Source organism: Galleria mellonella, unplaced genomic scaffold (assembly GCF_026898425.1).
Source record: "Galleria mellonella isolate WM207_F2 unplaced genomic scaffold, CSIRO_AGI_GalMel_v1 utg1432, whole genome shotgun sequence".
Taxonomy (NCBI): Eukaryota; Metazoa; Arthropoda; class Insecta; order Lepidoptera; family Pyralidae; genus Galleria; species Galleria mellonella.
The window spans coordinates 991,797-1,011,351 of record NW_026441998.1 but is presented as its reverse complement, the minus strand read 5'-3'; the positions used below and the strand labels follow the sequence as shown (position 1 = coordinate 1,011,351).

The following is a 19,555-nucleotide window of genomic DNA, read 5'->3' as shown; positions in this document are numbered from 1 at the left end:
CAAACATTAACAGGTATAACCGCGTATAACAATAGTGTAATACATATACAGGGTGGGAACAATAAGTAGATGTTACAGTACGAGCATTTAAGCAATATAATGATAAATTGTGCCTAAGTATAATTAAGAACTGAACTTTAATTGTGCCTCCCATATATTTACTAAATTGCAATTTATGAATACTGTAACATAATAGCTAGTAATAATCGATAAATAAGACAATAATACAAATATCATTAAATGTACATATGAAATAATAAAATACTTATCTTGAAATGCAATAATACGTGTAAAAAACTTTAATACATAATAATCACACTCGTACTACATACCTAGCACTGGTGATTACCGGTACTTATAACTCGGCATTTACAATTATAATAATCGTATGAAAGACACAAAACAATACAAATTATTTATATGCTTATGGTTTCTATGTAATTTTTATTATATTAAGTACATTTTCAGTTTTGAATTATACTATAACATTTTCTATTATAATACTTATAGTTACCACCCTGTATAATATACAATACATAATCCAATACCAATGATCCCTTATAAATAACGTCTTTGACCAAATTCACATGTCCATTCTATTGGTTTTTTTTTTTTCCCGTAATATACTATTTAAACAAAATGCAGTATTACATAACATGTTACAAACAATTGGCAAGTTTACAGATATGAATATTAACAATCCTAATGGTATAAATTAAATTGCACAAGTATTATATGGAAAGGATTAAAATATTTTACTTATACTCCGTGATAGTCAAATAAGAACCTTCAGACACGTGACAAAAGAATTTATTTTGTAGATATATTCATACCACACGCATGTGGAACCAAGATAAAGGATGTAACTGTAACTAAGGATACAAGGAAGGATGTAACTGACATTTCATCATCTCAGCGTATGGTAGTACAATCCGAATATACAAAGAAAATTCGATTACCAATTGTTTAAAAAGTAGGGAATCCGCTAACTTAGCATTGTCAATACAATTATTTAGTTTTTGTGTCAAAACTTTTACACCATAATAAACAAAAAATAAAAAAAATAATAATCTATAATTAAGTACCTACTGAAATTAATATACTAAAAATAAAAATATTAATTCATAAACAAAATTAAAAATAGAACAATTTTCTATTAAAATCAATTAAATAGAGAACGGCAAAATAAACATACAAAAATCGGTGGTTTTATTTGTATCTTTTGTAAAATGAACAATTTAGTAAATATAAGGACGGGCGACATTTGGCTTCATTGTATCAATATATTTGAGTCATATTAATGAGCATCTTATATAAGTTTCTTTATTTGCATTTTCTATCATTTGTTTTAAATAACTAATTTCGACGACAGGATATGCTACGATTATTTAATAAATGTAAGAAAAAGAAACAATTACACAAGATTTTATATTGTTTCGACTTTTAATCTAAATTGTGGGGAAATATTAGTATTCGTATTAAAACAAAGACGAATAGCATTCAAAATATTAATTATTATAAACTGTCGTGAAGCCACACACTACATCAATAATATACCATACACTACACTATACAAAATTATTGTCTCCTATGCCATTTTTGAGCCCAAAATAAATTCTTAACCTCTCATAACCTTCACCAAATTAATACTTCTATTGGACTTAATGACAAAATAATTATAATGTAGGTATAAAATTAAAAAGCGAAATAGAAAGAAGGTCATATGTTTGTTTGCCATTGTCGCTATATAAATAGATTAAAAAGATAACAAATCGTCGATATTATACGATCAATGCGAAATGATTCAGCCAGTTATTATTTTTACAAAGTTATTGCTGTACTATAAATACAGAAGATACATAATATTGACATAAGTAAGTATACCTATCACTTTATAAACGTATCACAGATTGTGTATACGCTAACGTTCAAATTACCTATTAAAATTGTTTCGCGCATACCTAATAACATCAATGAATAAAATAATTTATATTGTAGTTATATATTTGTGATAAATGATATTTCTGCAAAGAAAAAATAAGCACCTATCCTATATAATTACCTATAGTTATTGACATCATTTTAAATAGCTACTATGCATTATGATAATAATTATTACAAAGTTACGAAATAAAAAAAAATTATGACGTGATTTCATTAATAAAAATCTAATTCATACACCACATATTTTTTTTTGGTTTTAAATTTATAATATGAAAAAAAAATATATAATTCACCCTTGAATATACATAGTTGTTATATTGCACTTCAGAACGAAATCAAAACACTTCTCAAAGATTATTAATTTTAAACATTATTACTTCCCTAATAATTAGTTAATATTATTACAAACGGCAAATAAAAAGAATGCTACAGTTTTAATTTACATTAGACTGTGTCCAAAAAGACCTTTTTACCTCAACAAGCTATTAACAATGAAACATAACGATTAACTACTCTAATTATCCAAGCCAGGTACTAGACATTATGCATTAAAATCTAATAATTACAAATTAATATTACATGACATATATATCTACAAGCGACTATCGCTTACATTTTAGAAACACGCAGTAAATAATAAAAGCAACCGTGTCACCATCTGGTGAAATAATATATTAATCTCCGCATTACATTTGATCTGTACATTCAATGAATAGTTGATTTTGGAATCGAATCGAGATCAAATCGAAATCGCATAAAATAGGCATCAAATATAATGGTAATTTAAAATATCTTAGATGTAATTTCGATTTGGTCCTAATTCAATGTCGTCATGATTCCGCACAGGTTTATCACGTATGTAATTTCAATTGGTCTTTTGCTTAATTTTACTCCACTATCTTTAGTTATGGGGGTCAATTCCGAATTTATATAATTTTAGAAACAATTTTAGACATTAACACCATAATAATACAGTGTGTATTAAATCAAAAAAAGCGTAGTAATGACTACACCAACTCACCAAAAGTCCCTTAAAAGCAACGGCATAAAAATTAAGAAATATTTAATATTCTGAACTTTACCATACCATACTTGTACCACTGTCCTAAGCCGCCTGCTGGAAACTAGTTAAAACTTATTTGAAGTAATAAATAACGATATTCTATATGACTGATAAAGTTATAATGAGCATATAACATAAACATATTTTTTAATACTAGCAACCCCAAATCGCCAGTGTGGACTTTAGCAGTGGCTATAATAAACATGTAAATACTTATAATATATATATTTTTTTTTCTAAGTGGCAAGCTCTTCATTTACATTCTAGTAAGTTTGCTTCGTATATGTTTTTTTAAGGTGGGGCTTTTAATCAGTCCTCCAAAATTACACGTAACTTTTAACTGTAAACAACTAATTGCTCTATAAAAATATAAAATTAAACATTGTACTAATGTAATCACTCAAAGTTCTTAGTTTTATTTACATAGTAAATTATTACTTTTACATCTACTTGCAATGATTAATAGTGGTACAGTTCAATTGAACTTCAAGAATAAAACGGTACAAAACAGAATCATTAATCATAACTCAAAATATTTGGAATGTTTAACGATAATGTAATCCCTAATAAAGATAAGAAAATGGTTTCCCACTTCGTAGTTTTTTTTTTTCCTTAACTACAGATATTAAAGTTCATTTCAATGATGTATAACGCCAACCATTGCAAGTGTATTAATAAAAAAAAAAATATCGTACGTCGCTAACTACGTAAGCAAAAGTGATGTACTCGTATTGTTCGCAAATTGGTCCATTACCGTTTACAAGCCAAAATGTCATAGTCTATGGATAAATAATTTTAATGCAACTTATTTTACTGAATTGAGGATAATATTAATTTCTAAATTGTTAATACAAGTGAAACATTCCATATATTTAAATCTAACAAATTTGTACGCAATAACAGAGAGCCGGGAAAAATAATTCCGTACCTACCATGCAATTTAATTAATACATACAGGATCCGATCTAGCTATTTTGCTAAAAATTATATTTACTGTATTTTATATATGATACCCATGATAAATACCCAAGAACTAAATGTGAACTCCTTTTGGCTTTCTAAGCTTTTACCCGACTGGAGACTTCCTAGCTGGAGATCTGACGTCTGTGTTTGCAAATAAAGTTTTACTACCCCTAATAAAACATATATTTATATAATAAAATAATATATACATGTTCGAATATTAGAAAAAGAATTAGTAAAATTTCTATTCTGATTAATAGTATTTGTTTCAAAAATGGTCATAATATCGTCTTTATTAACAATAACATATACATACAGTTATCACATTATAAATAAATACAAGAAATGTTAAAATAAATATACAGTAAGTATGTAGTTGCAGCACATTTCGGAATACTTCGAATATGATAACTCGTTACGTAAATGTATCGAAGTATATTTAGGTAACAAATTTTCATAGTCTACGTAAAATGTTCCGATGTACGCAACACTTTTACACCTTGCCCTGTTCACTTTTACTTGACATTTAACGTATGAATGTCAAAGTTATTGCCGAGCAAAGTATACGTAAACGTGTTCACGAGTAATACGTATATGTATATAAATCCTATTGCTAACAATATACCTACTCTATCAGGTTAACCTCCACACGGTTACCCCAGCAAACCATCAAAGTAAATTCTTGTTGAATTCGTCACGATGGGTTAACTAACCTGCATTCATCCTCTCACTGGTACCTCGCCATGGTTACCATTCTATTTTAACTAATTAAAAAAAAGTCTGTAGATGTTTTAAATTGTTATTTGTTCAATATTATGTTCATTTCATTAATTTATTTTAAATTTGACAAAATCACTTCCATTTTGTAGACTTTATAAATCTACTTTAAATTAAATAAAATAATGATAACCGTCTAATTTATATTACTTATTAAAGACATAATACTATCATTTTATATACCCATAGACTAAGGGTCGTGGTATCAGCGGTCCTAATAGATATAACATGTAATGACAGCGATAGTTAAAACGAGACACCATTATATGTAAAACACGAAAGTGTGAGAAAGGTCGGAAATCTTTTTTTGTCTTGCTCTGCGTACGCTTTTATTTTTAGATGGCACCATTTATTTACTCATTAAAAGTCAAATAATAACTACATGCGCGAGTAAATATTTGATTAATGTCCATTTATATTGAGTAAAAATTATTTGTCTGTTACATTATATTATTGAAAGTATTTTATATATATATATATATATATATATATATATATATATATATATATATATATATATATATATATATATATATAAACTACATAGAATATAAAATAGAAAAGATCCTTGCATATGGAATTATGAGATAATGAACATAATAAAGCCGAATTGGGAACTTCTTCTTTTTAAATTCAGTTAACATATCGAGATACTGCTTGCTATGCTTACTGTACATAAAAGAATAGTTTTTACTATTGAATGCACGTATAAAACATACTGTCAAGATCAAACGCGACTGGAAAATATCTGCTAACCATAAATCCACTTTCTTGGTACTTTCATGGATATATCTAATTTATTCCCGTAATGTACGATAAAGAATTTAAGATTTAGACTATCTATGGTCTTGGGGCAAGATTGTTCCATCTCATCACTGAGTTACTGCATAGTATAGCCATTATGATAACCCTTTACACTGCAACGTTCTTAGCATCTCTCATGGTAGCGTTAATTTCTGTATGCAATGGTCCCCACTTTTTAGGTAGATCAGTGATTTGATTGCTATTATTTTGCAAAAACAAATTCTCGATTTTTATTATTTCTTTACCTATCCCTATAATGAAGTACCGCGTTCGTGATTCATTGTTCATCGCAAAGGTTGACTAGTAGAGAATGCTACTAGCATTAAGCCCGCCTTTTGTACCATACCTTATCTTGGTCAATATTTAGTTATTTAAATTAATTAATCAATTAGTTATTCCACGTCAATAACTTTTAGTTAGAATTTCAACATAAGTAATATGAATCCTACAATAGTTAATACTTTAGATATGTCATTAGAAAATTCGTTCCTGTATGTACATCCAACTTGCTTCCTTCACGTTAATGCAATATAATTATAAGCAGGTAAGGTACATATATATTACATAAGTAAATCTGTATTTTCATTATATAAATATGATATAAAAATAACATTATATATGAGCACTCAATTATGTTATGACCAGAATATTCATTTCTAAATAAATTTCTAATTTACTAAATGTTATAAGGTGTATTTAAATATAAACGGTATTCGCTGTCAACTTGGGTGTAACAACTATTTGGATATATATTTATTTTTTTATACAACTTAGAACGGCAAATAAACTGACAGCCCACCTGATTTAAAGTGGTAACCGTCGCACTATAGACATGAGCAGTACCATGGCCATTACAGAGTATACTGTTTCGCCCATGATAATGCGTTGCCATTCCTACGGACTCAGGCGTTATTCCTCTTCTTTTCTTTTCATTTAAGAGTTTCCTCTTATCGGTGAAACTAATTCATGCAATTTATTCCTCTATACCCCGTAAATTTACTGCCATATCCCACCCTTCAAACCGAAACACAAGCATGCAAACAAAACAGCTTCACGGTTGAAACACAAATCTGACAGAGGTGCCCAAGCAAACGACTTTTGTACAAAGTCTCCCTTTGGTGTATATGTGTAATTCATACGGTACATTGTTAGATGAATAAACGCGTTTGACGCTACATACTTGTTACTTGACAATATTTTAACAGCAAGTATGTTCTATAACACTAATAGCTTTGCTAATATTGTATATTTTTGTGACAGACTCATACTGTTAATTTTATACTTTCACGTTGTTTACACATATTTTAAATACACAATCAAGGCTTAACCTGATGTAAACGTCTACGTCGAAACAGCGGCAATAAAAAAGCAGATATGTGGGTATTATTCACCTGTAAAAGCTTTTACATCGCGTTAAGTCCCAATTGTGTATTTAAAACTCATACTGATTATAAAACTATAAAATACAACACGAACTGTTGCCATAATTATTGCATATTTATCGAATTAATAAAACTTAAATCTAATGATTGATTTGTATTTTAGGATCCCGTATCTGTACTCACATGCTTAAATCACAAAGATTAAATTTCTACTTTTGTACATTGTGTATCTGTAAAACCATAACCACGTCATAAAACCTCTTATTAACTTAATTTAACTATTGAAGTGTTTTGCCTTAACCTTTCGTGATAATTCCTCAATTTAAAAGAGTGACTAGACACTCTAAAATAGATTTGTAGGAAATTTATGTTTTTATTACAGTTCCCTAAAAAAAACGAAAAAAAAACTAAAAGAGGAACTACTATCCCAGGAATTTTGTTTTAAGTAACTAGGAATTAAGTAAACTATTTTACAAATATATGCAAATCAACAACTTTAAATACTTAATTTTTGTATACATATATATGTACGTACAAAGAGCTTTATCTTACAGTATTAGAGAATTTGGTTAATACACTGAATCTGTAAAAACACAATCTAAAAAAACAAATCACTGCGAAGACCAAGGTCTTCAACAAGGTCCACACTGATTGGTCCATGGTCCGATTGATTGGTTGTTTTAAATTTGGTTCATTACAGACTTATTTTACAATATAAATTAATGATATATACAAGTTAAACACCATTGTCCTTCCGTCTAGCATTAGACGGTGAGCCAGGCAAGTATGTCTTTAGTCAGTCGATACTCAAGTCGTTTGCGAAATGGCGCGACAGCTTGGCTACATCTAGACCGGTGAAGTCAGTAAATATATCTGCAGTACTCGTGTTGGCCGCGGGTCGACCGGGCGACGAACTACTCGACGATGGTTCGCAGGGATCTATCGTTACTAACCTGTCCTCCTTGGAACTAACCTCAAAAGGTTCTGAAACACCTGTTGAATAAATAAAAAAAAAAATAGAATTAAAGTTCATATGTTCAAAGAGTGATATGGCAATGAAATAAGTGGGCTAAAGTAAGTAATCTTCATAAAACAATGATTTATAACGAATCCGTGATAATTATTTAAATCCCATCCCGTACTAATGTTGGCACAATTTAAATCGGTTTTCTTTTATGACAAAAGAAAACCTTCAATTATGTTATAATAATAATTATGTAGGAATAAACAAATGGAAATGTATTAATTTGAATTATTATTATTGTGTTAATAAGAAATGTTTGAAGTGATCAGGATTTTTTAAAGAATAAAAATAGACTGGTTAACACGCCTATACTATTGGTTTATACTGACGAAGTACCAATTAAGAATTATAAGTGGAGATGAAGCCAGATCAGTCTACCTACTGTGAGGAATTCACCAGGCATTAACCACGATGGTTTTCAATGTCAAACCTCGTGGAGGTCGAGTCGATATAATATAATGCCAGCAATAGGGCGTTAATCCCCACTATAAACAATCCCTACGTCCTAGCAGGCGAAGTTTAAACCCGCACCTTCTACCCAATAATACAAATAATAATAAAACTTACCCAAAACACTTCTCACGTCATTGTTCGGCTGGCTAAAGTATATAAACCGGTAAAAACCAGGTGTCCGCACTCCGCTGCCTACCGGGAAGCTGAGTGTTATAGTCCGAGGTTGACCGGCAGTGATAGGTCCTTGAGGCAGGCTCACTTTAGCCAAATACTCGTACACTTTGTAATCGTCCAGACTTTGAAAATCGGCCTGTGAAAATGGAAATAACAGTAATGAATGATATATTTCAAACTTTGAACTTTCAGTATTGAAATAACAACACAATTATATATATGAATAATCTTATTTCAAATACATTTTCAAACAAATTAGAAAACTATTTTACATAACCATAGACATTGTAAGAACCAATGTCATTAAATAGTTATTATAATTTTAAATTGGTTATTATAATTATTTTTGAAAGAGAAAGAATAATATCGTTTTAGTTATACAGCTTATAGCAATCCAAATCTAGTAATGATATAAGACTGAACAACTTTCCCCAAGGAAAATGGCTCTGAATATGAAAACAATTTTTGCACATATATTAATCACTAAGTATCTAGGATCACTATCGAGAAATTTTCGCACTTTTTGATTGAAGACCAGTGACATTTTGCTTCCATTTATTATTATAATTAAAGCACCATAAATAACATTGAATTAATATCAAAATCGGAATATTCGGTACTCTCAATATGATGGTATGCATATTTATATAACTTGCTAATACGATCCTGTTCCCAATTTTAACCTAATTCCTAATTGTCACTTGCAATAGACTGGATTGATATAGATATTATAATTTATTCAAAAAAACCATGAGGTCAATTTATGTAATAAAAAATATTTTATTGTTATTATATCAGCCGTTAACTATTCGCTGTTGGGCTAAGGGCTTCCCCATAAGAAGGGTGTTGCAACAACCCCCTTGCCAAGCGTAGCAACTATTGGCAAGTGAGTTAGCAACTGGTGATATTTTAAGATTATGTCGCCCATCCCTTGAACATTAAATTCCTTTAATCGCCTCTTACGACACTCACGAAATATAAAGAGGTGGCCAACTATAGAGTTAACGAGACAACACGATAAAAAAAAAAAAGAAATACTAGTTACAATTTACATACATCATAAATGCCGATCCAGTCATTAGGATTGATCTCTACGTCGTGTGAGAGCGTACACTGAGTCCTGAAGTCAGCATCACCTATATACCAAATTCGACTGATAGGCGCGAATTCCACAGTCTTCTCTGTGTAATTTGAGAAAGCCTGTAACAATATTAATGCGATTATACAACTATTACAAAGTAAATTGGACTCGTTTACCGCACATAATAACACCATGAAAATGCTTATAATATATCGCACAATCACCGGAGGGAGACTTTTTACAAAAGTCGATTAATTGGGTACCTCTGTCCCATTCGTGTTTCAACCGTGAAGCAGCTGTGTTTGCATGGCTGTGTTTCGGTTTGAAGGATGGGATATGGCGTGAATTTACTGGGTACAGATGAATAACACCTGAGTCCTCAGGAATGGCAACGCATGGGGGGTATCATGGGCGAAACAGTATACTCTGTTATGTCCATGGTACTGCTCATGTCTATAGGCAACGGTTACCACTTTCCATCAAGTGGGCCGTCAACTTGTTTGCCATTCAAAGTTGTATAAAAAAATTTCATATTATAACTGAAAATAATATAATAAAATAAATCATTAGTGATAAAGAGTGATTTATTATACTATAAAAATAATATATAAATCTTTAAATGTATTTATACTTTGGGGTTAGCTGATGCTCTAACATGTATTTATAAAAAAACATACTAATATACCATCACCATACACGTTATAACCATGCCTTAATGGATGATGTAAAAAACCATGCAGCTGTAACAAACCTTGGAAGCCATTGCTCTGTCTTGAGCTGCAAAATCAGACTCATATATCGGCCCATCAGTTTCTATAACAGTGACGAAAGGTGCAGAGTTTGCTGTTAGGTCGGCCGCAGGCATAACGGCAGCTGAACGCATTCTGATTGCAGACCGGGCAGCTCTGGGCGACTCGGTTAGGGCTGAATAAGTGAAGCCTTGACGAATCTACCGTGCACGTGCAAAAAAAGTTAATGCATGCCCAAAATGTCAATTTACAAGTGCACTACATGCATGAAGCCTTTACAATAATGATACTACTTAAATGCCGAAGTACCTACATTATAATTTTTTGTATTTATTTTAATATGAGACGATATTAGAGATAAATCCTTTCATTAAAAAAATATATCTTTAAATTCTATTCACATTTACTGTCATTTAACTGGATTAAAAATTGCTGTCACTTATTGGCGGGAGCACCTAGATACCAGCTTGAACCCTTCGACTCAGTGCAACGACGAGCTATGAGAATTGTCGATGATCCCATGCTTGCAAGCGGTATCGAACCCTTAAGTCTTAGGAGAGATTTTGCCTCAATCTGCGTGTTCTACCGCTTATACAACGGATTGTGCTCAGAGGAATTATTCAATATGATGCCTACGGCCACTTTCTATCATCGTACGGCTCGCCATCGACAGGGAGTTCACCCTCATACCTTACAGCCTAAATGGTCACGTACAACGCGGTTTCAGAGATGCTTTCTCCCACGAACACTCAGGTTATGGAATGAGCTCCCTGCCGAGGTTTTCCCGAGAGACTACAGCATGGGGTTCTTCAAAAGGGGGGTAAAGAGGTTTCTTCAGGGTCGGCAACGCGCGCGTAATACCTCTGGTATTGCAGGCGTTCATAGGCTACGGTAACCGCTTACCATCAGGTGGGCCGTATGCTTGTTTGCCACCTCAGTAGTATAAAAAAAACAAAATTAAAAAATTATGTATATTGTGTTAGTCCCATTTTAATGAGCATCTCGCTAATTTTGTCAAATTTGATGTCAATGTCTCAGGAAAAAGAATTATTCCAACAACAACTACCATCGGGTTCACTCTGAAGGATTTTATAAAATATCTACTTCTCAGTTATAGAATTGTATTCTTTTTCTATACCACGAAGATGTCAAAGAAGGATACAGCCTATCTGATGGTATACGATCACTATAGCATGCTCTTAAGAGATATTTAGACAAAGAGAAATGTTTATAAATGACGACTCACATTGAGAATATTCTAAATACTGTAAATTATATATCAATATATTTTATAAAGGTTTTTAAAAGATATATAGCATATGAAACAACAATGTTGGGTTTGTGTTGCAATTCACAACATTAATATGTTTCCAAGATAAAGAAGAGATAATAATAATTGACCCATATACTTAAGATATTATATATCTATGTTTACACAATATGTTTATTGTTTAAAATCGAAACAGACCAATACAACGAAAATTATAGAGGAAAATGAAAACTTAATTTTATTATCACAAAGGAAATGCTATAAAAATTTATAAAAATGGTTTCGATAGTGGCCGACATTAAAAACTTCATGGAAAAAAATTGATCTTATATATATAGGCAGCTTTTAATAAAAAAAAAAATATCTCAATAGATAATGCTTCGCTGTAAATTGCTTTATATTATTATGTCGTGTTGTCTTTAACTTTTACCCAAGCTAGAGTAATTTAAAGTGACCGAGTAAGTACACAATGTATACAGTGATATTACTGATAACCTTAAGTATTGTCTGAACTACATAAAGTATAATGGTCATAATGACAGAGCACTAAAGTGATAACATGTTATTAATAAACGTATAAATAAACATGTTCAAATTTGTCCATTTTACAGGTATAGCCCTAGCTCGTTGTAGATATCGAAAACTAAGAAATGATAAGTATTTATAGAAACTCGTCTATATCTAATCTGAACATACAGTGTACACACGAACTCGTATTTGTATTTTAAATAATAAAGTACTTCAGAAAAGTTCTGTTACATATAATTAAATACTATATTTCTGTTTATTAAACCATGTAGTTTAATAATTTTAAATACGATATATCTATACCATCTAAAAATATATAAGGGTTGTTATAAAGTTAGCGACTGACCTAAAATTTCATTATAATATACAATACGTAGTTGTACATGGTTATATATTATACATAGTAATTCTAAACTGGTACGTTCTTCTATTGTTCCAAAGGGTCGAAAGCGACCGACCTTCTCGCTCCTAGTTTCCTAAGATTCCTCAAATAGATTGATCGACATTTAGGTACGTAATATTATAGGAGTTGAAACATTTATGGTACCTGTTTATAAATTTACTTATCTATTTTATATAATCTTTAAAAAGTTTTTTTAAGATATAGAAACATTTTTAGATACTATGTTTTTGTTCCCCAAAATTTAAAGTTAATATAAAAATCCTACAAGTTAAATAACCAAAACAAAAAACTTATTTAGTAACGGTGTAATAACATACGGTGCGCCCGATAAGACTGATAATAAGTCTATGAACAGACTCGCCCACGTGAAATATTCAATTACGTAATTTAGCCTACATCTATTATTATGATTTATACGTATTACTATTATTATATGTCTGCAAACTATTATACAAGGACAGAGGTGCAAAATATTGAACAAAGTCATTGTATATTTATGAGTAAATATTTTCGCATTTATAATATTAGTAACGTATTGACGAATTAGTTATTTAAGAAATCTTTTTATCAAATCATGACTACAAATTTTCACAATAGCTATTAAAAAGAACGGAACTAGTATTAATTTATAAAATTTGTGATAAAATTTAATAAGGGACCAAGGAGTTAGTAGAAGCAAACCGTAACGATTGCAAGTACAATCATTGTATAGAATCAGCGAAAATATAGCATATCAGATGGCGTTTAATTCCTTTTTGTATGTATATTAGACAAAACGAGAAAAATTATCGACGAATTTAGAACTCCTCCTTTTGGAATTTGGACTAAAAATAAAAAAGAAAGTTGTCAACGTACATTTTATGCTTGTACTCGAGAGAAAGTTTTTATCCGGATAAATGACTGAAATGGATCAAAACAACGTTTTCTGAATCTGCTAAAAGTACTATTAAAGTGTAATACAAAAATTATATAGTATTATCAATTTCACCATTTTCATGCAGAAAATCAACATTGCTCCTTTTTTAATTAATACCATTATTTCCTATTCAAATCATAATAATGATAGAAAGCAGGCTGTTAATCATACGGCAATTATTAATTTAATTACTATACTACAATAGATGTAATTATTAAAAGAAATGTATAGCTACAAGGTAAAGCATGCATTTAATCAACACTAGTTTTTACAATCAGTGTATAAGTAGAGTAGCCTTGATAAGACATACAGTGATACTGACCTTAATATTAAATTGCGCTACCACTGGTTTGTGGTCGCTTACAGTATAATGCGGTATATGGTTGTACGATATCAGGTCTGCCCTCAGTGTTATATTCTCATAGTTATTGGCTATCACTTTGTATAATATCCTATCCGTCCATGAAGGTTTCCTCCTAAAAATTAAAAATAAAATATCTATCTATATTCATAATATATTACGGTTAATATTTATATTAAAAACAAACATCGTCAGCACTTGTGGATAGAAAAAAAATTATCTACCTATTATACATCTAAAAAGGAATTTTTATGGTAATTAATAATTGCCAAGCAATTTGTTAGGGAATTATGAAAGTTACTATATATAGCTTCATTTAATATACTTATATTTATTTATCATAAATACAAAACAGGGACAATCAGACATCTATATCTGACACACATATACCTACTTTTCTTTGTGAATACGACAACAATATCGCCAAAATGTACTTTTCTTCATTATCATATCAGCCTTTAACTGTCCACTGCTGAACATAAGCCTTCCCCTTGGGTGGTTTTGCCAGTAGTTGCCACGCTTGGCAGGCGGGTTGGCAACCGCAGTTTTTTTTTTTATGGATGAAAATGGTATAGTAACCCCGCCTGCGCTATCGGGATACGCTGGCGGAGCACCAATGAAGGGTGATAGATGAGAATGAAAACAAGTCAGTTAGCCCATCATGATGAATTCATCAGGAATTAACCACGATAGTTTCCAGGGGGAACTGCAAGGAGGTCGATCTGGTTGGGTATATTACTAGCAATGGGATTCTTAGTCTTCATTACTAACAATCCCTTTCCCCCCGGCAACCGCAGTTACAATTTAGAGATGTTTTAAGAACGCCGCTGCTGCCCATCCCTCGCCCTCCCTTAGCCAATTCTAACGACACCCACTAGAAAGAAAGAGGTAGCCTATTCTATGCCGGGACCACACAGCAATTATACTGATATGGTTTACAAAAATTTATTTATATTTAACAGACATTTTAAAGGTGCTTTTAAGAGTTACTAGTCGCTTGCCAGTCTTAATAGGACGCGACTTAGTCGTAAGAACTCAGCGATCAAAAACAGTTATTGTTATTGAATTAAATTCTATCCAGGATATTTATTCTTATGCTATACGTACAAGATTGTAACACACTAATATTAAAATTGAATCGCATTTGAGAAATTGATTAAACATATTATAAATTAGCAATTCAACTGTTATATCTTAAATATTCAGAAATTTCATCAGGGAAAATTGATAGGACAATTACGATTTCCGTTAAGAAAAAAGGGACTCGATAGGTGGCATTAGAGGGCAAAACAACGATTGCTGAGTCAACTAAATATTCCTATACATAAAATATAGTAATAAAAACAACTTACTTCAAATCATATTCGTCACTGCCAATCGTAAATTTGTAAGTAGGTGGAAATTGGATTTCAGGTTCAGTGAATTCTGAAAACGCATCCCCTGCATCCTTAACAGCCAACAACTGGTCGTGTTTCAATAATGACGTATATTTGTCCTTTTCTACCTTCTTCAGTAACGCTACGATGTCTTCCGATGAAGGACTGTTTCCGGCAGGGTGGTCTGTACGGAAATTCAGATCCCCAATCCAAAATACGTAGCTGAAAATAATATGATTCGCGTTTTAATTACCGTTTATCAACCAATTTGACTTGAGTCAAAAATAAGGCAAAACTGAACTTTGTACTCTACAGTAAATTAAACAATCAAATCCTATACAGAACTGTGAAGTAAAATAATTTCTTTTTTCTATACTAAAAATGGAAAACAGTAATATAAAATGAAACATCAGTAGTTAGGTATCTATTGTATATACATAATCTATTAAAATTTAAAACAAAGACTCCTTTAAGTGGGTGTTGGACAAAATATACGTAGAAACCGAAAATTTATATATGCTGTCCTTTATGTCTATTGGTCGGACATTTATACAAAAACTTTATGTTTTATAATCAGCCGAAGGTACTCACTCATGATACAATATATTTGTAGTTTCGCTGACGTGATAAATGTGTTGTTTGATTATCGTATTATAGTCATTGATACGATCCGCTAGTAGGTGTTCATGGGCTGTAAGGTGGCAGTTCACCAGACATACTGAACATCCATATATATTGAATCTAACACTAACGGCGCCTTTATTTCCCTAAAAAAAATTAAAATATACAATTTTTGTTATTATAAGTCCAACAATAATTACATAAAATTGATACACAATTTGTGAAGATATTACATAACATATGAAAAATGCAGTTAAATTGAGAACTTCCTTGTTTTTAAATCAATTAAAAACAGGTGTCATTACCCCAAAAATTTGTTTTGAGAGGTACATGGACAATCTATGTGGTAAGGCTGAGGGTCAAAAATTAGAACCCTAGTACTGGTTTCAATCTCGCATAAATAGAAGATGATATTTTTTTGTAAAATTAATATGTTTGGATGTTTATTGCTTCATCACCTTTAAACATATTTTTATTTAATTTGATAAATGGATATGTTAAATCCTAACATAACATATATACTAATGCACAGCAGCAAAATCATGAGATACATATTTCTTACCCACATTCCTCCTAAACCAGTTTTGGTATACTGTGCTTCGATATCCCTGAGGTGTGTGACATGTTTCAATTGTGTGTAAACTAGCAGAAGCATGCCCTGTAGTCTTGTACTCTTTGCAATAACAAAGCCCTGACGACACAATATTCTATTGAATGTTGATGACCAGGGGTCACTAAACAAAGCGTCCATAACCATGTTCTGTGGTTGTGACTTTACTTCTTGTAAGCTGAAACAATTTTTTATAAACATTGGCGAGTTACTTTCTTGGTTTATTATACAATGTGCTTTATACAAAATAGCTTGGATTTCTTAAGATAATACGACTATTGTGAAAGTAAAAACCAAATTAAAAAACCCTGCAAGTCACCTCAACACAAGAACAATAAGAAACACCAAATAAGTGTTAAGTACAGGTAGAAAAGTTTGCAGACATTTATTTTTTGTATATCCAACTTCTGCTTAATATTTGAGACAAACATTAAAATATAATCTGGTTACAACTGCTATCTCTAATAGGGTAATCTGAAGCTTTTGTTAACATCTTTTATGTCAATAAAAAATATTTTTAACTATTATGCTTACCCAATTATATAGAAATCTGGTAATGGTTTACTCTTATTAAATTGTGATGGAAAATCCAAAAGTGCATTGAGATCTTGACCAGGGTTCCTCGTTGCCACATTCCAGGTCACAAAATAGAATCTGTATGGAAACATAGTGTGTACATATAAATTTATAACAATTAATGTAATATCTACAAATTGTAATTACTATTTTAAAACATTATTAAACATAATTGATTATGTTACCATATTTGTCAAAACATTTTATTAACTAGTAGTTTTTTTCTTGTTTTATTTATATGAAATAGAATAAAACATATTCTGTGTAATAATTCTAGATATTATGGTGTATTTATGTTCTAAATATGTTACCAAATTTTCACATTTGTAATATTAGTGGTATAATTTACACCATAAGTTATGTAACCTACCTAGTTTGTTGGAGCCTCACCTATCTAGCAAACATTAATTTTTGTTATACATCATACCTATCTCATAGAAACTTATTTATCAGTATTTAATAAATACTATGATAAGATAGTTATTGGAAACAACATAAAATGTGAGTGCTAAATTTATTTTTTATATAATTTAAAGTTTAATAATTACTAGTCAAGTTACAGCAATGTAAATGCCAGAAAACTTATAAATTTTAATAAGAGTATTATGTAATTATTATAGTATTCCTAACAGGGTAGTTATAGGCATTTTTTGACTGATGCATATGGTGAATATAACACTTGGCATTTCACTGATAAATCTTCATACTTGACATACAAACAGTACTTTATATAATACCTAATAATATATATATATAGTGGATTTCAGGTATAACGACGATTAAGGGACCACTCTATTTTCATCATTATAATAGATAAAGGTCTCCATAATTGCTAACCATCTGTGTAGATGTAAAAAAAGTTAGAAATGTTTGTGAAAGAAAGAAATCTTGGTGTCTTTTTGGCGGCCAACTTCAGTCGCAATATCTGCATGGGATTTTTAGAAATTTGTTACAAATGATTCATTAAAAACAATCGTTACACCCGAACACAGCGTTACATCCAAAGTCACTATAGCCACATGAATTTTATACTAAAGCATGCTTTAAATTCAAAGGACTTAGATTTAATGTCACTATAGGTAATAATAAATGAAATCCACTATATATATTATAAGTATTGCCTACTTGTATAATAATTTTCCTTAACTAATATATATAAATTTATATACTACAGACTGAAACATTTATTTAAATAATATTTCACAAGAGAATTATGAACATATTGTGCATTATTTCCAGTTTTTAGTAGCATTTGTATTTGCTATGCTTTGCTTGATCACTTAGGATAATAAAATTATAGTTCTTTATAATCAAAACACCTGTTCCATTTTGATAATATTGTCCAAACAATAGAGACTATAACTGAAGCTTGTTATGTTGAATATAAATAAATAAATATCACTGCACATACTACATAGTATCATGTAGTCCCAAACTAAGTAAATCTTGTTCTATGGATACTAGACAACTGATAAAAATATCTAGATATTTTTTAGTACATATATACACATTCTATACACAGAAAACATCCACATCAATACAAACAGACATACTTATCAACAAATATTTGTATTGTGTGAAGATCAAACCTACAACCATTGAAAAGTGAAGCAGTGTACATAACACCACTACACCACTAATGCTATGGATATATTTGCATAAATAATCTCAATTATGCCTACCTAGTATATTGCAATGGAGACCATGCATAAAACTTGATTTTATTAATAAGTACTTTACAGAACACAGTAGACCATAAAATCATGTCAACTAAACATGAATAAATAACCATCGATCGGAAGAAACTAAAATAACCTTGACATTGATAATACATACAACCAACTCGTAGTAGGTATCTAATTATTAAAAATCAGTAAATATAGATCAGGTACATTTAACAGGTAATTATTAAAAGGAAAAAAGCGTTTAAAACACAATTATTACCTTAAAGTATCCATTGTATTGTCTTTCAAAGTTTCTGATTTATTAAAGTACTAGATAAGTGTTTTCAGATAAGATAGGAAGGTAAATTTATAAACGAAATTAAGAAAGAGAAAGTGTTAGCAAAATGAATCTGTTTTAGATGAACCACTTTCACGTCATTATATCTTATTTACACAATTGGAGAACATAATTTTATTACAAAGTTGAGTAAAAACTAAAAAAAAAGTTAATTTTTAAGTTGCAGATATTTAATAAACGTATTGCAATCACCTAAAGTCCTACATTGAAATTAGTATACTGACATGAGATTACTTTTTTTTTTTTTTTTAGTACGTTTGTTCCGTTTGGAACAGGCTGATTAACACAAAAAAGATAATTTGTCTGGAATCATGTCATGATTAACACAATGTCATATGTCATTATTAAAACAATCTGACAGTAGTAGTAATAGCATAAACCTAGAAACAAGGAATTACATAGAAGGAATGATACAATAAATACTGTAAATTATATGGTTGTCTCGTTTCTTCTCATGC

At 30.5% G+C, this 19,555-nt stretch overlaps 1 protein-coding gene across 2 annotated transcripts; it reads right to left on the bottom strand.

Moving 5' to 3' along the window:
• Nucleotides 1-5,279: 5,279 nt before the first annotated feature.
• On the bottom strand, nt 5,280-19,319 carry LOC113520524 (inositol polyphosphate 5-phosphatase K-like). Of its 2 annotated transcripts, XM_026905878.3 has the most exons (10): nt 19,020-19,318; nt 17,034-17,153; nt 16,452-16,677; nt 15,860-16,035; nt 15,245-15,490; nt 13,854-14,007; nt 10,417-10,614; nt 9,641-9,784; nt 8,525-8,720; nt 5,280-7,926 (listed from the first exon to the last, which is right to left on the bottom strand). In XM_026905878.3, exons 1-10 carry the CDS (start codon nt 19,031-19,033, stop codon nt 7,730-7,732), a joined length of 1,671 nt encoding a protein of 556 aa, XP_026761679.2. In that variant the 5' UTR covers nt 19,034-19,318; the 3' UTR covers nt 5,280-7,729. The 2 variants fall into 2 exon arrangements, with proteins under 2 accessions (XP_026761679.2, XP_026761680.2); XM_026905879.3 differs by lacking the exon at nt 10,417-10,614 and having other exon boundaries at nt 19,020-19,319.
• Nucleotides 19,320-19,555: the final 236 nt, after the last annotated feature.